Source organism: Macadamia integrifolia, unplaced genomic scaffold (assembly GCF_013358625.1).
Source record: "Macadamia integrifolia cultivar HAES 741 unplaced genomic scaffold, SCU_Mint_v3 scaffold462, whole genome shotgun sequence".
Classification (NCBI taxonomy): domain Eukaryota; kingdom Viridiplantae; phylum Streptophyta; class Magnoliopsida; order Proteales; family Proteaceae; genus Macadamia; species Macadamia integrifolia.
Window position 1 is genome coordinate 398,898 of NW_024870460.1, and position 18,645 is coordinate 417,542.

The following is an 18,645-nucleotide window of genomic DNA, read 5'->3' on the forward strand; positions in this document are numbered from 1 at the left end:
ATTAATGCATGGAACCATCCCTATTTCCATCATCCACCGCATCAAATATAAAGCCATGAAATCTGTCCAACCTCGTGCCCGTAGGACTTCTCCTACGGGTCAAACCCTTTATCTTGAAACTGACTGTATTTAGGGCCAAATTGTCTACCCAAAACTTTGTTAGTGGAAAGATATCACTTTCCTTGAGGAATGGAAGCTGCAAACGACTGCAATTCCCCCTCAAGTTTCCAACACTAGTATCCGTTCTATCTCCCAAGATTCTGACGGACTAGTTTCCATTCGGTTTAACCGACAAATACCCCCTCCTGTTTACCAAAGTTTCCGAAGATCATGCTCAGATGCATCGACTTCTTCTGACATAGGTAAATGGATTCCCCAAACTAGGACTCCACCGCCTTTCCAAAACCTTACTGGTCTCCAATCCAGTTAAAATGTTGTCCATGGAACATATGAAACCACTACCACTATTCCTGAGACAACCCCTTCTGAGGCTCTTGATCAACAGTTTCCTACTCACTCTGAGGTTGCTCCACCTCCTCGTGATCCAAATAATCCTGGACTTTACATGATTCCAATAGCCACAGATTACCAAATTGATAAACCTTTACTTCGAACCGATTTTGAATCACTTAAAAACAAAGAAAAACATGACTGGTTCTTAAAAAATTTCAACCTTGAACAACAAGCACAAATTCGAACAAACTGGTATAATTTTATGAAAAATCTTAAAGCAAATATTTTCTTCTTTACATATTTTGATATTTATGCCCAGTATAACAATATCCACTATCCCTGGCATAATCAGGTATGTACTCAAACTGCTTCTCACAAATCTTGGACCCTTTGCACCGGTCCAACGACAACTGCTATCCATCCCCCGGTGGAAAGCACCAAACATAACTATTTGAAAAACAATGAAATAACTGCATCTCCATTCAAAGTTTCTGAACATGAGGATCCAAACAGAATACAAATTGAACAATTAAATTTTACAAATTTAAGTCTTCAAACCATAGGTAGTCAACTATCCAGAGTTGAGAACCTTGTCCAACCTAAACCGTTAGCCTCTTCGTCTATGACACCGGGCCCAGTTCCAACTTCCTTTCCTCTATTCAAACCTTATAATATTCCCTAAAAACAACAAAATTCTCTTAACAAATCATTTATCCTAGACCAAATTAATCAGCGCCTTACTATTCTAAATGCTGCTGAAGCACATTTAGAAGCAAATTTAAACGATCCACAAACACCAGTTCAAAACCAGCCCTCAGCTGAACCTTCGGCTGAATCAAATAATAAAGGTGTTCGCACCATTATAGGATGTTCTTCGGATTCTTCCTCAAGTTCTGAAGAAGAAGATTTCCCACATATTAATCAAATTGGTCAAAGTTCAACCCAACATCCGGTCTTCCCTGACCTTCAAATTGAAGCTAGAGGAATTGCTCCTCAGGCTTCCTACCAAAGTGGCATCATCTATGAATGGAACATAGATGGTTTGTCTGAACATAATCTCATGAACAAACTCCAGGAAATGACCATGGTTAGCAACGCACATCGTATCAAAAATACACCTGATAGTGCTGTGGCTACCTTACTTGTTTCTGGTTTTACTGGCCAACTCAAAGGTTGGTGGGATTATGTCCTGACCGATGTCCAAAAAACTGAAATCCTAATGGCTGTCCAAATTACACCTGAAGGGACCCCCTTCTTGATGGTGAAGGTATTCCTATTGAGGATGTTGTTAATACCCTTATTTTCAGCATTGCTAATTACTTTTTAGGAAACCCTTCTCGTCTCAAAGATAGAACAACCGAACAATTATCAAACCTTCGATGTAAAAAATTATATGATTTCAAATGGTATAAAGACACCTTCTTAACCAAAGTCTTAACTAGACCAGATGCAAACCTTCCCTGTTGGAAAGAAAAATTTCTTACAGGATTACCAACTTTATTTTCTGAAAAAATCAAACAACGCCTTAGGAAAGAAAATGATGGGATCATTCCCTATGATCAAATGTCCTATGGCCAAATCATTAGTCTAATTCATGAAGAAGGCCTCGCTCTCTGCACAGATATTAGACTAAAGAAACAAATTCATAAAGAAAACAAATTTTACAAACGTGAATTAGGAAGCTTTTGCGAACAATTCGATTTTCCTCCCCTTAGACCTCCAACAAAACATAAACACAAGTCTTCTCGCAAATACTAAAAAAATTTTACAAATCCAAGAAGTATGTGTCCCACAAACCATTCACAACCCCTGAGTTTTATCATAAAACTCCTCCAAAACCGAAGTATAACAAATGCAGGAAGCCTTTCAAGGCACCAAAAAATTTCAAAGATCCAAAACTTGATAAATCCTCTCAAGGATGTTTCCGATGTGGCCAACCTGGCCATATCGCCAAATTTTGTAGAGTCTCAAATAAAATTAATTCCTTACAAATCTCCGAGCAAGATAAAACTCAAATTCTTGCCCTATTTCAAGAAACCTCTTCATCCTCCTCTGAAGATGAAAATTACAAACTTAATCAAATCCAAGCTTCTGAGCATACTACTTCCAGTTCATCTAATAATGAGAATTTTCAAGCCTGCGCTTGTGATTCATGCATTATTGGTCTTAGCTGTGAAGATTGTGCTCTCAAATTTGTTTGGATGCTCCGTGCATCACCTAATTCAAACATTTTCGATTATATCGATAGTCTGACAGACCCTGAACAAAAGAAGGCCTGTCTTGAACATCTCAAAAACAATGTTTCCAAAATTCTCCCCAACTGTACAATCTCCAAAAAATCATGCAAAAATTAGACAAAATATCAAAACCTCATATTCCCGACCATTCTAGTAGAATCAAATCCCTTGAAACTACCACTGCATCTTTGCAGTATGAAATAAAACATATCAAACAACAATTATCCTTCCTTACTCGGCAAAAACAACGAACCTCAACTTCAAATGATGAATTAACAAATCCTTTTGCAAACCAAGTCCCTTCCGACCCTAATACTGAAACCCCAGGTTTTGTGGCTACTATTACCTGTCAAAACTGGTATATTCATATTACCTTGGTTATTAATACCTCATTCAAATTCTCTGTTATTGCCCTTGTTGATTCAGGAGCAAATGCCAACTGTATCAATGAAGGTGTCATTCCAACCCAGTTCTATGAAAGAACGACCCAATGCCTTAATACGGCTAATGGTTCTGGACTAATGTCCAATACAAACTCTCAAATACCCATGTTTGTAACAAAGGACTTTATCTCCCCCAAACTTTTATTCTTGCAAAAGATCTTGACCAAACCATTATCCTTGGCCAACCTTTCCTGGAAAAAATTAAGCCCTTCAAAATTACCCAGGATGATATTACAACAAAATTCCAAGGTCAAAAAATTGTTTTTCCATTCTTACAAACTCAAACACCTACAAACCACGGTCTTAACAAAATTAAACAAATAAATTTCCTTAAAACAGAGCTTCTTCACCAACGAATCTCTGAACAACTTAAAAATCCCAAAACCATTCATCAGATTGGTCAAATTAAGTCCAAATTTGAACTCAACCTCTGTTCTGATGTTCCTGATGCCTTTTGGCATCGAAAACAGCATATGGTTTCTCTACCTTATGCTTCTGGATTTTCAGACCTTCAAATCCCAACTAAAGCCCGACCGGCCCAAATGAATCAAACTCTTCTTGAAACTTGCAAAGAAGAAATTAATGATCTCTTGGCTAAAAAACTCATTCGGCCCAGTACTTCTCCTTGGAGTTGTACAGCCTTTTACGTCAATAAGACTGTCGAAATCAAATGCGGAACCCCTAGGTTGGTCGTAAATTACAAACCCTTAAATGATGCCCTTCAATGGGTTAGATATCCAATCCCAAACCAAAAGGATCTTTTACAGAGGATTTATCAAGCAAAGATTTTTTTAAAATTCGACATGGAATCTGGCTTCTGGCAAATCCAGATTCATGAAAAGGATCGATACAAAACAGCCTTCACAACTCCCTTTGGCCTATACAAATGGAATGTCATGCCTTTCGGTATCAAAAATGCTCCAAGCGAATTTCAAAAGATTATGAATGACATTTTTAACTCATATGGACAATTCACTATTGTCTATATTGATGATGTCCTTGTCTTTTCAAATTCAGTAGAGCAACACTTCAAACATTTAAGAACATTCTACCAAATTATTAAATCAAATGGTTTAGTCCTTTCAAAAAGAAAAATGGAATTCTTCCTTACCAAAGTCAGATTTCTTGGCCACCTGATCGAAAAAGGTACCCTTACCCCTATTGATCGTGCCATTACCTTTGGTGAAAAATTCCCTGATCAAATCCTTGACAAAATCCAATTACAAAGATTTTTAGGAAGTTTAAATTAAGTTCATGATTTTCTTCCTCAAATTAGTAAAATTTCCGAACCTGTATACCTTCGGCTTAAAAAGAAACCAACTCCCTGGTCTTCGGCCCAAACTACGGCTGTCCAAACTATCAAGAAATTAGTCAAGGAAATTTCCTGTTTATTCATCCCTAACCCTGAGGCTTTTAAGATTATTGAAACCGACGCCTCAGATATTGGGTACAGAGGAATTCTCAAACAAAGACTTCCCAATGACAATAAAAAACAATTAGTCCAATTTACTTCGGAAATCTGGAATTCTGCTAAAAAAAATTACAGTACTATTAAAAAGGAAATTCTATCGATTGTTCTCTGCATACAAAAATTTCAAAATACATTATTAAATAAACCATTTTTAGTTCGTGTTGAATGTAGCGCAACTAAATACATTTTACAAAATGATGTTTCAAATCTTGCATCAAAACAAATTTTTGCCCGATAGCAAGCTTTATTATCAATTTTTGAATTTCAAATTGAATATATTAAAGGAGAATCAAATTCAGTCCCTGACTTTCTTACCCGTGAATTCCTACAGGGCCAGACTCTACAAATCAACCTTATCAGGATGGCTCCCCCTAAGGAGTCTACCTCCTCAAATTCCCTTATCAAAACCAAATCTAGCTATGGTGCCTCTGCTGCCCCTTCAAATCAAATAGTCACTAGAAGCCAATCCCAATTGGCATTCACAAATAAACCTTACTCCCACGCTATGGTTTTATCTGCAGCTGCTGGTCCCCTCCAAACTATAAATAAGGCAAGCTCCAGCCTACAAACTACTCAAGCCAAGCCTCTCCAAACTGCTCAAGGTCCTAGACCCAAAAGCCAATACCATGAAAAACCCTATAAAGAGGATCTTTTCACTATTAAAGAATCCCTTTTCAAATATACCGACTCACCCATTAATTTGGCACAACAAAATTTCTACAAAGGATGGCATCACCACTCCCCCTCTGCTGCAAAAAATCAAGAATTTTACGAATATATTCTCGTAGAAACTGACTCTGTCAGATTCAAACTTAACTATGACCGAAATGACCAAACCTTGGTTACCCATACAACTATAACCATCTACAAAATCCTCACTCTCCAAGACTGGGGTAGTCATCCCCTTAATACAAGGAGTTTTTCAAATACCTTTAGTCCAGAAACTTATATGTATTATGACTACCAAGAAGCTTGGTTCAAAGCTTTTTGTTTCCAAAATAGGATTAATCGCCATTCCTGGTTCTTCTGTTTTGAATACAGGTTCAATAATCAAATCCCCCTCTGGTTTCCAAAATGGTGGGATCAATACGGTCCTATGGTTGAAATCCTCTCACCATAAATTCAAGATTCCTTTCAAACATTTTGCCAAAACTCAACCCCTCATCCCCACCAACCTGACCTTCTCCAGTTTTTCCTCCACTGCCACTTGGCATGGATACTCTTCTGGGAATATCAAATTTACGATTTCTAGACATCTGACTGGGTTGCCCCAGTCCTTTGCCGGATCTTCAACGTCAAATGGTGGGACAACTGTGACGTCTCCAAATGTAAAAAGTCGTCACTCCTCAAAAGCCTCACAGGTCTCAAACCGGTTCCAACCCTCCAAGGCTCATCAAAATCAAGCATTAAGAGTGAGAAGGAAGCCCTTCTTACCCGGTTGGCTGAGCTCGGTTTCGACTCAGACAATGATGAAGGCTCCAGCGATGGTGCCTACATCCTCAACTCTATGAAAGGATCTATGCCAGCCCAATGCTATGGCCAAGATCCATATGAAGATGATCCTGACTATGAGCCTGCCAGCTCTAAAGCTTCGTCTTCAAACAAATTCAAAGAAGTAACCTCCCGAAGATCTCGACGGGCCACAAAATCAAAGTCCTCTTCGACCAAACCATGATTTGGTCCTCAACGTCTGCTAAGACGGTTCTAAACTAACCGACTGGTGCAATCGTAAAACCCATCAGTCAAATAACCTCGGACGATCTTTTTAAGGAAAGGAGGTATTGTTACTGTCCCAGGCTAAAGGGCAGTCCGGCAAATACCAGGCTCAAACAAATATGGTACAAATATTCTTGATCAAACCAATACGGAGAACAGTGTCCCCGACACGTGGAATGCCGTGGTACGATCATTGAAGATTCCAAATTAGAAGCCTTAGACAAATCCAACTTTCGGCGCCAATAGTTCTCCCATCTGTCGGTAACAACTATTCACTTCAAACGCAAATTCAAGTGCACAGTTCCAAATAGTGACAAAATGAAATGTCAAAATAGTACCTAATTTGGTACAGTGCCAAATGGAATTCAAATGTTAACCAAACCTAAATGAAATGTAAATGTGCTTCCTTACATTATAAAAGGAGCATCATCCCATTTCCCAAATCACTTGAAATAGTACACCCAAATCTTGTAACTAAGAGAGAGAAGCTATGCAGAAGAATTCTTCATCCCTCTCAAGTTCTTCCAAGATCTCCAAGTGCTCCGCCGGACCTCCAAGTGCTCTGTCGGTCTTCAACAACAGGCTCCGATCATCTCAAGTCTAATCGTCCCCCAAAGGTTAGCTATCCACAGCTCAAAGACTCCTCAAAGACCAAACACCCTCTTCTTCTCAAATCCTCCAACCCAAGCCTACTCACTCAAACCCTGTAATATGATCTCCAAATATTAAATATATTTTAAATTATTTTCTTTGATTGCATTATTAGCTTTCTGCATCTACATCTGCATACAATAGCTTCTTGTTCTATCTTCACTATATATATATATATATCAGGAGAACCCTATTTCCTTGGATCTCATTCAAATGACTACATTTAGGGTAACCTCCTAAATGTCCATTACAAATTGTCCAACACCTATGTCTGCAAAAATGGTATTTGCCTTCCCCAAACCTTCCTTTTGGCCAAAGACCTTGACCAAACTATCATCCTCGGTCAACCATTTCTTGAAACTCTTAAACCATTCAAAATTACCCAAGACAGTATAACTACCAAATTTCAAGGCCAAAAGGTTATTTTTCCCTTCATACAGACCCAAACTTCTATTAACCAAAGTACCAATAAAACTAAACAATTAAATTTTCTCAAAACTGAACTCCTTCATCAAAGAATTGTGGAGCAGAACAACAATCCTATGACTATTCACCAAATAAACCAACTCCGCTCTAAATTTGAGCATGATCTTTGCTCAGAGGTCCCCGATGCCTTCTGGCATCGAAAGAAACACATGGTTTCCCTTCCCTACGGCAAAGATTTTTCTGAACTCCAAATCCCGACCAAAGCACGGCCTGCTTAAATGAATCAAACACTACTTGAAACTTGCAAACATGAAATCAACGACCTTTTAGCCAAAAAGCTTATTCGGCCTAGCACCTCCCCCTGGAGCTGTATAGTCTTCTATATTAATAAGGCCTCTGAAATCGAACGAGGAACCCCTCGCCTGGTCGTTAATTACAAAACCCCTTAATGATGCCCTTCACTGGGTATGATACCTAATCCCAAACCAAAAAGACCTTTTACAAAGAATATATCAAGCCAAAATCTTTTCCAAATTCGATATGAAATTCGGATTATGGCAAATCCATATTCAAGAAAAGGACTATTATAAAACTATCTTTACTACTCCCTTTGGCCTTTATGAATGGAATGTCATGCCATTCGGCCTTAAAAATACTCCTAGTGAATTTCAGAAAATTATGAACGATATCTTTAATTCTTTTGGACAATTTACAATTGTCTATATTGATGATGTTTTAGTTTTTGCTGATTCAGTGGAACAACACTTCAAACAATTAAGAAATTTTTATCAAATCATCAAATCGAATGGCCTTGTCCTCTCAAAAAGAAAATTGGATTTTTTTCTAACAAAAGTCCATTTTCTTGGACATCTAATCAACAAGGGTACCTTAACCTCTATTGATCATGCAATTTCATTTGGTGATGAATTCCCAGACCAAATTCTAGAAAAAACTCAATTGCAAAGATTCCTTGGAAGCTTAAATTACGTTCATGATTTTTTTCCTCAAGTTAGTAAGATTGCCGAACCTTTGTACCTTCGGCTTAAAAAGAACCCGACCCCTTGGTCTTCGACCCAAACAACTGCCATACAATTAATCAAAAAATTGGTCAAAGAAATCCCTTGCCTATTCATCCCAAACCCTGAGGCTTTTAAAATAGTTGAAACCGACGCCTTAGACATTGGATATGGTGGAATCCTTAAATAAAAACTCCCAAATTCCAACAAAGAACAACTTGTTCAGTTTACCTCCGGTACCTGAAACTCTGCACAAAAGAACTATAGTACTATCAAAAAAGAGGTCCTTTCCATAGTTCTTTGTATACAAAAAATTCAAAATGCATTATTAAATAAACCATTTTTAGTTCGTGTTGATTGCAGCGCTGCTAAATTTGTTTTACAAAATGATGTCTCAAATTTAGCTTCAAAACAAATTTTTGCCCGATGGCAAGCTTTACTCTCAATTTTTGAATTTCAAATTGAATATATTAAAGGAGAACCCAATTCTGTCCTTGACTTCCTTACTCGTGAATTCCTACAGGGCTAGACTCCTCAAATAAACCTTCTCAAAATGGCTCCCCCAAAAGAGTCCATTTCATCAAATTCCCTAGTTCAATCCAAATCTAACTACGGCACTACTGCCGCTCCATCAAATCAAATTATCACCCGTAGCCAATCCCAGTTGGCTTCCACAAATCAGCCATATTCCCATGTCGTAGTCCTTTCATCGGCTGCCAGCCCCCTTCAGACCACAAATAAAGCTAGCTCTAGCCTTCAAACAACCGAGGCTAAACCCCTCCAAACAGCTTAAGGATCCAAAATCAAAAGCCAATACCATGAAAAATCCCTCAAAGAAGATCTCTTCACCATTGAATAAGTTCTTGAAAATTACATGGACTCTCCATCAAACATGGCACGACAAATCTTCTTTTAAGGATGGCACTATTATTCCCCTATGGCTGCAAAGCACAAGAATTTTATGAATACATTCTTGTCGATACTGATTCTGTCAGGCTCAAACTCAATTTCGACAGAAATGATCCATCCTTGGTCACACACACAACTGTGACCATATGCAAAATGCTTAGCCTCAAAGAATGGAACAACCATCCGCTCACTTTTGCAAAAACTTTTAAATTACCTACACCCCTTCCGGGTATCATTACTATGACTACCAGGAAGCATGGTACAAAGCATTCTTATTTCAAAATAGGAACAATAGGCATTCCTGGTTCTTTTGTTTTGATTATAAGTTCAATAATCAAATACCCCTCTGGTTTCCCCGTTGGTGGGATCAATACGGCCCCATGGTCGATATCCTCCCACAGCAAATACAAGAATCTTTCCAAGTATTCTGCAAACACACCCAATAGCAACCTCACCAGTTTGATCTCCTCCGGTACTTCCTCCACTGCCGCCTGGCATAGGTCCTTTTTTGGGACTATGAGATCAATGACTTCCAAACCCAGGACTGGATCACCCCCGTCCTCTCACGTGTTTACCACGTCAAATGGTGGGACAATTGTGATATCTCAAAATGTGAAAACGGCCCTCATCCAAAGCCTCACGGGCCTCAAACCCATCCTGCCCCTTCTAGCTTCCTCAAAATCAAGCATCAAAAGTGAAAAAAAGCCCTTTTGGCTCGTCTTGCTGAACTCGGCTTCGACTTAGAAGAAGAATCAAGTGACGAAGCTTACAGCCTCAGCTCCATCAAAAGCTCCATGGTAGTCCATTGCTACACTCAATAAATGGCCCAAGACCCCTCTGATGATGAGCCAGATATTCCCTCTAGCAAGGCATCATCCTTAAGCAAATTCAAAACGGTGACCTCCCGCAGGTCTCGCCGGGCCACATCAAAATCAAAATCAAAATCGATGACTAAGCAATAATTTGGTCTTCAACGTCTACTGGGATGAATCTAAACTAGCCGACCGGTGATGTCGATAACTCACCTAGTCAACTAACCACGGACAACCTCATAGAGGAAAGGTGATACTGCTACTGTCCCAGGTTAAAGGACAATCAGACCAATACCAGGCTCAGTCAAATATGGTACAAATCCCTTGATCAAACCAATGCAGAAAAACAGTGTCCTAGACACATGGAATGTCGTGGTACAATCATTGAAGATTTCAAATCAACGGTCAAGATAGAAGATTCTAAATCAAGGGTCAAGATCCCAAGATCAAAGATTCCGTTTCAACGTCCAAGATCAGCCCAACTTTCAACGCCAACAGTACTTTCAAATAGTGTTCCAAATTCAAGTGCACAGTTCCAAATGAAATTCGGTACTGTTTCAAATGTAATTTAGAATAGTGAAATTCAAATGCGCCGCAAACCCAAATGAAATGTAAATGTGCCCTTTCTCTATAAAAGGGACACCCCCCTTCTTCCCAAACCACTTGGTTATTCTCTCCCAAAATTAGACTTAGAGAGTGAGAAGACTCCATCCAAAGGAATCGCCCCTCTCAAGTTCTTCAAGGTTCAAGCTCCGTCGGACTCCTCAAAGCTCCGTCGGTCTTCAACAAACAACTCCAAGGTCCGATCGTCCCCTCCAAGTCCGATCGCCCTCAAAGGTTAGCATCAACAACCCTCAAAAGCTCCATCAAAGATCCATATACCCTTCTTCTTCTCAAATCCTCCAACCTAAGCCTACCCAAACCTTGTATTCAAAAGTCTCCAAATTACAAGCAAAGTTTATTTTATCTTTCAAATTATAATTTTGCATCATTATTTTCTTGCATCTACATCTACATCTACAGTTTGCTTCTTATTCTATCTTCACAGAGAAGCCTACAGTAGAGCCTCTCGACTGTGAAAAATAGATCAGGTTAAGCAGCTTTTATTTTATTTTCCATTTTTTAGTTCTTGGTGTTGCTTCTTTTATTTGTTTATTTTTTATTTTGCACAAATTAGTTCTAGGTATGGTATCGCACCTATCCTAGCGATCGCCTTCTTGCCTAGATCGGAGTACGGTATTGCATCGATCTCGTTCTTCTCACTATATAGAACCAGGAGAACCCTATTTCCCTAGATTTTGGTGTAGATCGATCCTGTTATCTGGTCATATATATTTATATTTTATAGAAACGGTTTTGGTTGCATTTGGTATCATTTATAGAGCTTGTTTCTATTTTAAAAAAAATGGTAAAACAAAAAACCATAAATAGATCAAAAGTCATTTATATGTTTTGGTAAAAAATGATTTTCAATCATTTTTTCTCTAAACTTTAATGAACATGTGTTTGTAAGTCCCAATATGGAGGGGTAAAGTAGTCATTTTCTTTGTAAATAGAAATCCAAGCCCCTTACCTCTTTTCCAGGTTAAGGCATTCTAGCTCTCAGACTGGCATCGAAACACCAACCTTCTGGTCGGTGGAGGGTCTTGGACGTTACCCAGTATCCATTGCATCCAATTGTGATTTCATTTTATTTTATTTATTTATGCTTTAACTTGGAAAATTAGTGGTTTCAATAGGGGATATTATTTCCCCACTCCGGCAGAGAAATGGGTTGGAGGAATCGGGTGCCAGCTTATTGGGTTGATAAATAAGGATCTTTGTGAGCTTAAGGGGTCTATTGATCTTGGGTTTATTTTCAACAAGGAAGATGGGAAGAGCCTTGTAATACATGAGCCGTGTTTCAAAAACCATAATCAAGATTTAGGTGCCAGGAGCTTTAGATTGGAATCGTTTGGAATTGGCTATAATCTTTATCTCTCTCCAGCCTGGATCCTGTACGAGCTCGCGTCGAGGTTAAATCGCCACAATAACACCGCCTCCACCGCCCACACCATAACTAAGGATGTTGTTGCGGCAAGAAATCGTCCTAGCCTTTCCTTGGGTCTTGCACAAAAGAATAAACACAAGAGAGTGAGTGCCGGTCTGTTTCGACGGGGTACTCTCTAATGCCTAAATCATATCTCTCCACAAACAGAAATTCCAAGTATAACGGAAAAATTTTGATCCATGTGAAAGGGGGCTAACATGGGTATTTGTATATAGCCTGTAGAGTGGCAACAATGAAGAGTCCCAATTAGGTGAGTCTCCTAATCCTGGTAGGAGTCCGAGTATAGTATGAGTTATACTCGGAGAGTGTGTATATGGTAGCCATTCCAGTTGGAGGAATCTTCTATCCAGCTTGATGAGGGAGATCTCCTTCCTTATAGGGAAGATGAATCTTTGTAGGTGATCTTTCCTTAAGGATAGATCCGCTCCTTGCTTGAATGTTACATATTTGATTAGGAGTGACCTGTCTTATAGTGAACAAGTTTCCATTATCCAAGGATTCTCTAAGTGACGGTGGTATAGCCACTCAGTTGCTGAGCTACTTCTTCCAAGCGTCCAATGGCTAACCAATCTACCACGTGCCAACTTATAGATGTAGTTGTAGTTTGATAGCTTGATTGTTGACCTCGGTGGCTCGGATTTGGTCCATCCACTTGGATGTGGTTCAGCCACTTGGTTACCGACCTACAAATGCGGACATACTTCGATCATTTTGTGTCCGACCTACATATGTGGACATAGGTCGATTCTGCACCCAACCTTCAACAGTGGGCATAGCCCGGGGATGTAGCTCGGTCGCTCAGCTGCTGATCCACGAGTGTAGGTGTTGCTTGGTTGTTAGATAGTTGAGTCCGTCCTAATCGGGTTCTTAGGTCCTGATCAGTTTCTTGGGTCTCGAGACTAGCTCATCTTGGGCTCGCTTAGACCAGCCAAGTCCACGTGTCACACTAGTAATGGTGAGTACTTTTTCCATAATAGATGCATTTGTCGGGGAAACCTTATTAATTCTACGAAGGTCGAATTAAAGTTTGGCACTTGGTCTGATTTTTGTGAATTATGGGGAGAAAGAATAAATAAATGGTTGCACTTTTGAGGAATTGGAGTAGTAGGGCTGAGAAGATGGGTGAAGAGGGAATCCCTTCACCCATTACTTAAAATTATATATACCTATAATAGTTACCAAATGATTTCTCATTCCCTACTCTATTATGTCTATGGGTTACCAAATGATTTTTATCTTTTGATAAAAATTGGTTTTTATTAGTGATTATGGTTAAATAAACAAAAATAAAAAAGAAAAATAATACCTAAGAGAGCCTAGATTGATCAGTATCAACTTGGATTGGTAGGTTTTACCAAATTTTATTTTATTTTATTTTATAAAAAATGGATTTTGATGATTTTACTCTTGATCTGATTCCAATGCTTGACTGGATATTATTGCATTGTTTCCAATCTTAGCTGATACTAATACGATCTAATCAATCTGATATAGATACTTAGAACCAAGGACCGAATAGCAAATAGCAGAGGCTTCAACATTGGTTCAGAAGTTGTTAGTGCTACTACCCATTAGGGGTGTCAATTCTAGGTCCGCATCGGTAAGCTCGGCCAAGCCTGGCACGTTTATGGTCCGACCTTGATCGACCCAATTAATAAACGTATTGGGCTTGAGCCCGAAACATTTATAAATAGGTAGTACACAATGCAACCACCTAGTCCGATGGGTTCGACCGACTTGATACATTTATAAGCCCGACTTGAACTGACTCTTTTAAGCTTGACCTAGCTCGACCCCTTTAATACCACTCATAACCTTTTTTTTTTAATTTTTTTAAAATTTTTTTAAAATTTTTTTAAAATTTTTTTAATACTACTTGTATTTAGTGCTAAGGCTATTGTGATATGTAAAGTTGAGATGATGATGATTGTTATTTGGAAATTCATCTTTTTAGGCATAGTTTAATTGATTTGAATCTGTTAAACTTAGGTTGTGATATATAATTTAAATGTTTTGAGTTTTGTGGGTTAAAGATTAAGTACCTTTGTAACTTAGTTATTATGCCCATATTTGATTTAATCAATTTAAAGTTAAATAGGTCTGTAGCCCCGTAAAGGCCCGTTTGGCTCAATTATCAATTGCACCATGCCTGCTTTAACTAAATTTGTTTAGTTAAACAGGTGTTCAGAGTGTAGCCCTAAAAATTGATCGACCCCAATTAGATCCGCCCAACTGCTTGACACCGCTACTACATGGACTCTCTCGGAATATTTTTTAATGATTTTAACATACCAAACGATGTGACGTTGGACCCATCATTTCACTGCACGCTGAGCTGGTTCCATGAGAACACCTTTTGTGCTACCTTCACATGTCCACCTACGCAATCTATTATGAAAATTAAAAAGATTTTCGTGACAACTAGGACGCGTGAACATGATTACGTGCATTCGGTCTCATTAGATACTGTCTCAAACAATCCTCGGATCGGATTAATTAATGGTCAAAGAATTGACTTTCTCACAGTCCACTTATTTCGTCGAGATCAAGGTAATCAAATCCAACGGTCAATGAAGGCCAGCTTATTATATTAAACTAGCAGTATATGGTATCGGCGTCTAAGCACGTGCTGTCCGTTCAAAATGGAGGTTTAGACGGCTGACTTCGGGACATATTATATCATATTTTATTTTGTGAAAAATACGAGAACTGGTCCCTGCTTTTTCCCTCGCAAAGAAGATCGGCAGAGCAAAAAATCCCTAGATTTGGGCTTCCCCAGTTGATCCAACTCTGTTATCCTACCTGTATTGATCGGATACAAATCATCCGATCATCCGATCATACATTTACATTTTTTTCTTCGATTTGAGTCGGTTCTGCATTGAAGCTTCGGTTTGAAAGCCAGAGATCTTTACTATTGTTGTCATTGTTGAATCAATTTTGAAATTTTGTTTTTGGAGAACTTACGAAGGATCTGCATTTTGTACATTTTTGATGTTTTGATATCTAAGATCTGTTAGTCGACTTGAAACCGCGCCTTTTTCTTTTTTAATCGTGAAACAAGACTATTTGCTTCTGGAATATAGTTGTTAGGGATGGATTCGTTGTCTGCAATCAGTGAGGAGCTAGCTGAAATCGATGGACAGATTAGTGATATTTTCCGGGCTCTATCGTAAGTTCGAATCGTTACATTTCAAGGGTCTCTGGTGTTGAGATTTATTGGTGCATTATGTATTTTTAGATCTGGGATCTCCGGTGATTGATTTCAATTCGTGGTTATATAACTAGTCTCAGCTATATTTTTTAATTAAGGGTGACACTTGAACCTGAACATTGAGTGAACTAATAGAGAAGAACAATAAGTATAGCAGTTCCCAAATTTATTATTTCAAATGTCTTTCATTCAGTAGTTGTGCTTGCATTTTATAGATCTTGGTATATTTGTATCTGACAAAAATTGTGGTTCCAAGTTCTGCAACCGATTTATGGAACTTTCTTTCTTTTTGCACAGAAATGGATTCCAGAAATTGGAGAAGATTAAGGACCCGAATAGGCAAAGTAGGCAATTGGAAGAACTAACAGAAAAGATGCGGGAATGTAAGAGGTAAGATCTTTAGGTCTCTGTGTATTTGTGTGTTAAATGTTGCTTTAGCTAATCAATTCTTATATGAATTTTTGGTACACTGAAATATTTTGGAGCAGAATCACAAGAATTAGACATTTAATTCATTATTTATTAAAATGGTGAACAAAACTTCATTTATATTCACCCAAAAAAAAAAAAAAAGAAAACTCCATTTAAAGAAGCTTAATCATGGTTTCTAGGTTTAGAAATAGATGGGAGAAGTAATTTGATCAGTGGTTGAGGAAAATGGCCTTTTCACTACACTTGGCATGGTTTTTATTTTCCCAATTAAATAATACTTAACCATATTTCTGAAATACAGATTTGCGGGCGATGGGGGGCGGGGAGGGATGGATTTGTGTTCCCTAGTCCTTTTGACTAAGTATTATTATAAATGACAAGAGATTCAGTATTAAGCAGTACAGCTATACAAATTGCACATGTACATGTTGCACTGAGAAAGGGTGTAATTAGTTTTTCTTGGAATCCGATGACTAATTTTCTCTAGTCTTTTTTTCTTAGATTTCTGGACTCTCTAAAACAGTGTGATGTAAAGGATGTTTAAAATATTTCTATTTTCTTAGACAAAGGCAAGGCTCTAATTTCTTGTAAAGGCAGACAGGGACAGCACAATCTTCTTTTCAATGCAACCTTTCTTATAGTCAACGTATTCTATATGCAGGCTTATCAAAGAGTTCGACAGAGAAGTGAAGGAAGGAGACAGTAGAAATAGTCCGGACACCAACAGGCTGCTCAATGACAAAAAACAGTCAATGGTCGAGTTCCATTTCTTGAGATATATATTATTTTTAGGCGCTTAATGATTTTCTAAATTTGTATTCCAAATTCATTACATTTGCCCGACATAACTCTGCATTTTTTCATTGTTGTGCAGATCAAGGAATTGAATTCCTATGTTGCTCTCAAAAAACAGTAAGTTATAGATTCCATTTTTAATTGTATATATAACCTACTCAATGCAGAAACTCCTTGCATTTACAGACAATCTATATAACTATTTGATATTGTAATCGTTAACCAGTTTCTTGAAATAACCTAGAGGGGGGTGAATAGGTTATGCTAGTGAAATTTTTAATCTTTTCGAAATATGAATCTCAAGTGTGATTGCGAAATATAAATTGCAGAGGAATAAAAGTTACAACCACACAACACCAAGATTTATAGTGGTTCGACTTAACTTGAGTCTAGTCCATTCTTACAACATCCTCTTGTAAGGTATTCCACTAGCTCTTCCCTTTCAGTATAGTAGGTAGGGGGGAAAACCTTTACACAATCTTTTAAGGATAAGAGAATCCGTACATCATCTTTTCAGGTAGAGAGGCACCTTACAATCTCTTTTAAGGTAGAGAGACACCTTACACTCTTGTAAGGATAAGAGAATCCTTTACACAAGCCTAAGTACAGTCTAGACATAATGTAAAAACAAAGAAATAAGAGAAGTGGAATAATAGTGCTACCTCCAGTGTAGTGCAAATGATGTATGCAATGATAATAGAATGTTTGCATCTTTATAAGTCTTCACCAATCCTTGACTCGACCAATGAAAGTGTGGAAGACTTTTGATAAAAACTTTGAGCTTAACTTGTAGTGGAATGATGGACAGAAGCTCAAGTAATGGAGAATGCTTTTGACTTAGGATGCTCTCAAAATAGTGCTCAAATGATTGGAATTAATTGTTATTTAATTGAGAGCATTAGTGGTATTTATAGTTGAGATTAGATGGTTATTTTAGGCGGTAAATCTCACTCAAACGGTCATATTTTGGGTCTATCGGTCGATCGCCAAGAGCCATTGGGGCAAAAAATAGCCGTTGGAGCCAGTTGTACCACAGCCGGACGGGCACCAGTAGACCGGATGCATCGTCCTGGCAGGTGCCGATCGACCTCCTGCAGGCTCGGCCAGAATCCGTTTTGACGGAGTTCTATCACACTGATCAGTCGTCAGTGTCTTGGCCGTAGCTTTCAGATCCAATCTCGGATTGACCTGATTCCAGTTGTGTTGGAATCGTAACTCGATCTCCTACAACTTTCATGAAGGGTCCATCTCTTGATACCTACTTTTAGGTTACCTAAAATTCCCTTGAGTCAGGTCATTGTGATTTTTACAGGAAATCACTAGGACATATTTTTCCAAATATGTTCCTAACCACTTAAAGACTTTCCATTTTTGGTCAAAGTATGTTCTATGATCATTCTAGAATGATGCAATGCAAATGCATGAGGTGAGTGCACATATATATGGAAGATACAAATTACAATGATAAAGACTAATCTATCCTATAGTTTTTAAGACGGTAAGGCGACGGAGGCATTTGAGGGCCTTTCGGAGCGCCTTAGCAATAAGACGGGCATAAAATGTCGTCTTATTGACTAAAGCATTCTTGTGTAATTTTTTTTTATAAAATCAATCTATTTGGTTCAAATCCTAGTTGAATCCTATTACTCATATGCTAAATAAATATTAAAGGTTTATATTCATATCAATATAAGATATTCATCAAGAAAACAAATCAATAAAGTGAATAAACTAAGTTTATCTTCATCAATCATCAATCATCAATCATCAATCATCAATCATCAATCATCAATCATCAATCATCAATCATCAATCATCAATATTCAATCATCAATCATCAATCATCAATCATCAATCATCATAACATATTAACATATAATATAAATACATAATTATGAAACAAAATTATAAATATAAAGAAAAGAAGACATAAAATATACAAGTATTTATTATACTTACCTCTATGATGCCATAATGAGTGCCTAAGCCCTAAGGTCATCCACTATATTTCTACTCCTGT

General features: G+C 38.0%; 1 protein-coding gene across 2 annotated transcripts in view; it reads left to right on the plus strand.

Annotated features, from left to right (window-relative positions):
- The first annotated feature begins 14,861 nt into the window (after positions 1–14,861).
- LOC122068848 (novel plant SNARE 11-like) overlaps positions 14,862–18,645 on the plus strand; it is a 43,184-nt gene continuing 39,400 nt past the window's right edge. For both annotated transcript variants that reach the window (XM_042632766.1, XM_042632767.1), the window contains exons 1-4: positions 14,862–15,356; positions 15,696–15,788; positions 16,492–16,585; positions 16,705–16,742. In XM_042632766.1, coding sequence (XP_042488700.1) covers positions 15,280–15,356; positions 15,696–15,788; positions 16,492–16,585; positions 16,705–16,742 — 302 coding nt within the window. In that variant the 5' untranslated portion in view covers positions 14,862–15,279. The remainder of the gene's footprint in view (positions 15,357–15,695; positions 15,789–16,491; positions 16,586–16,704; positions 16,743–18,645) is intronic.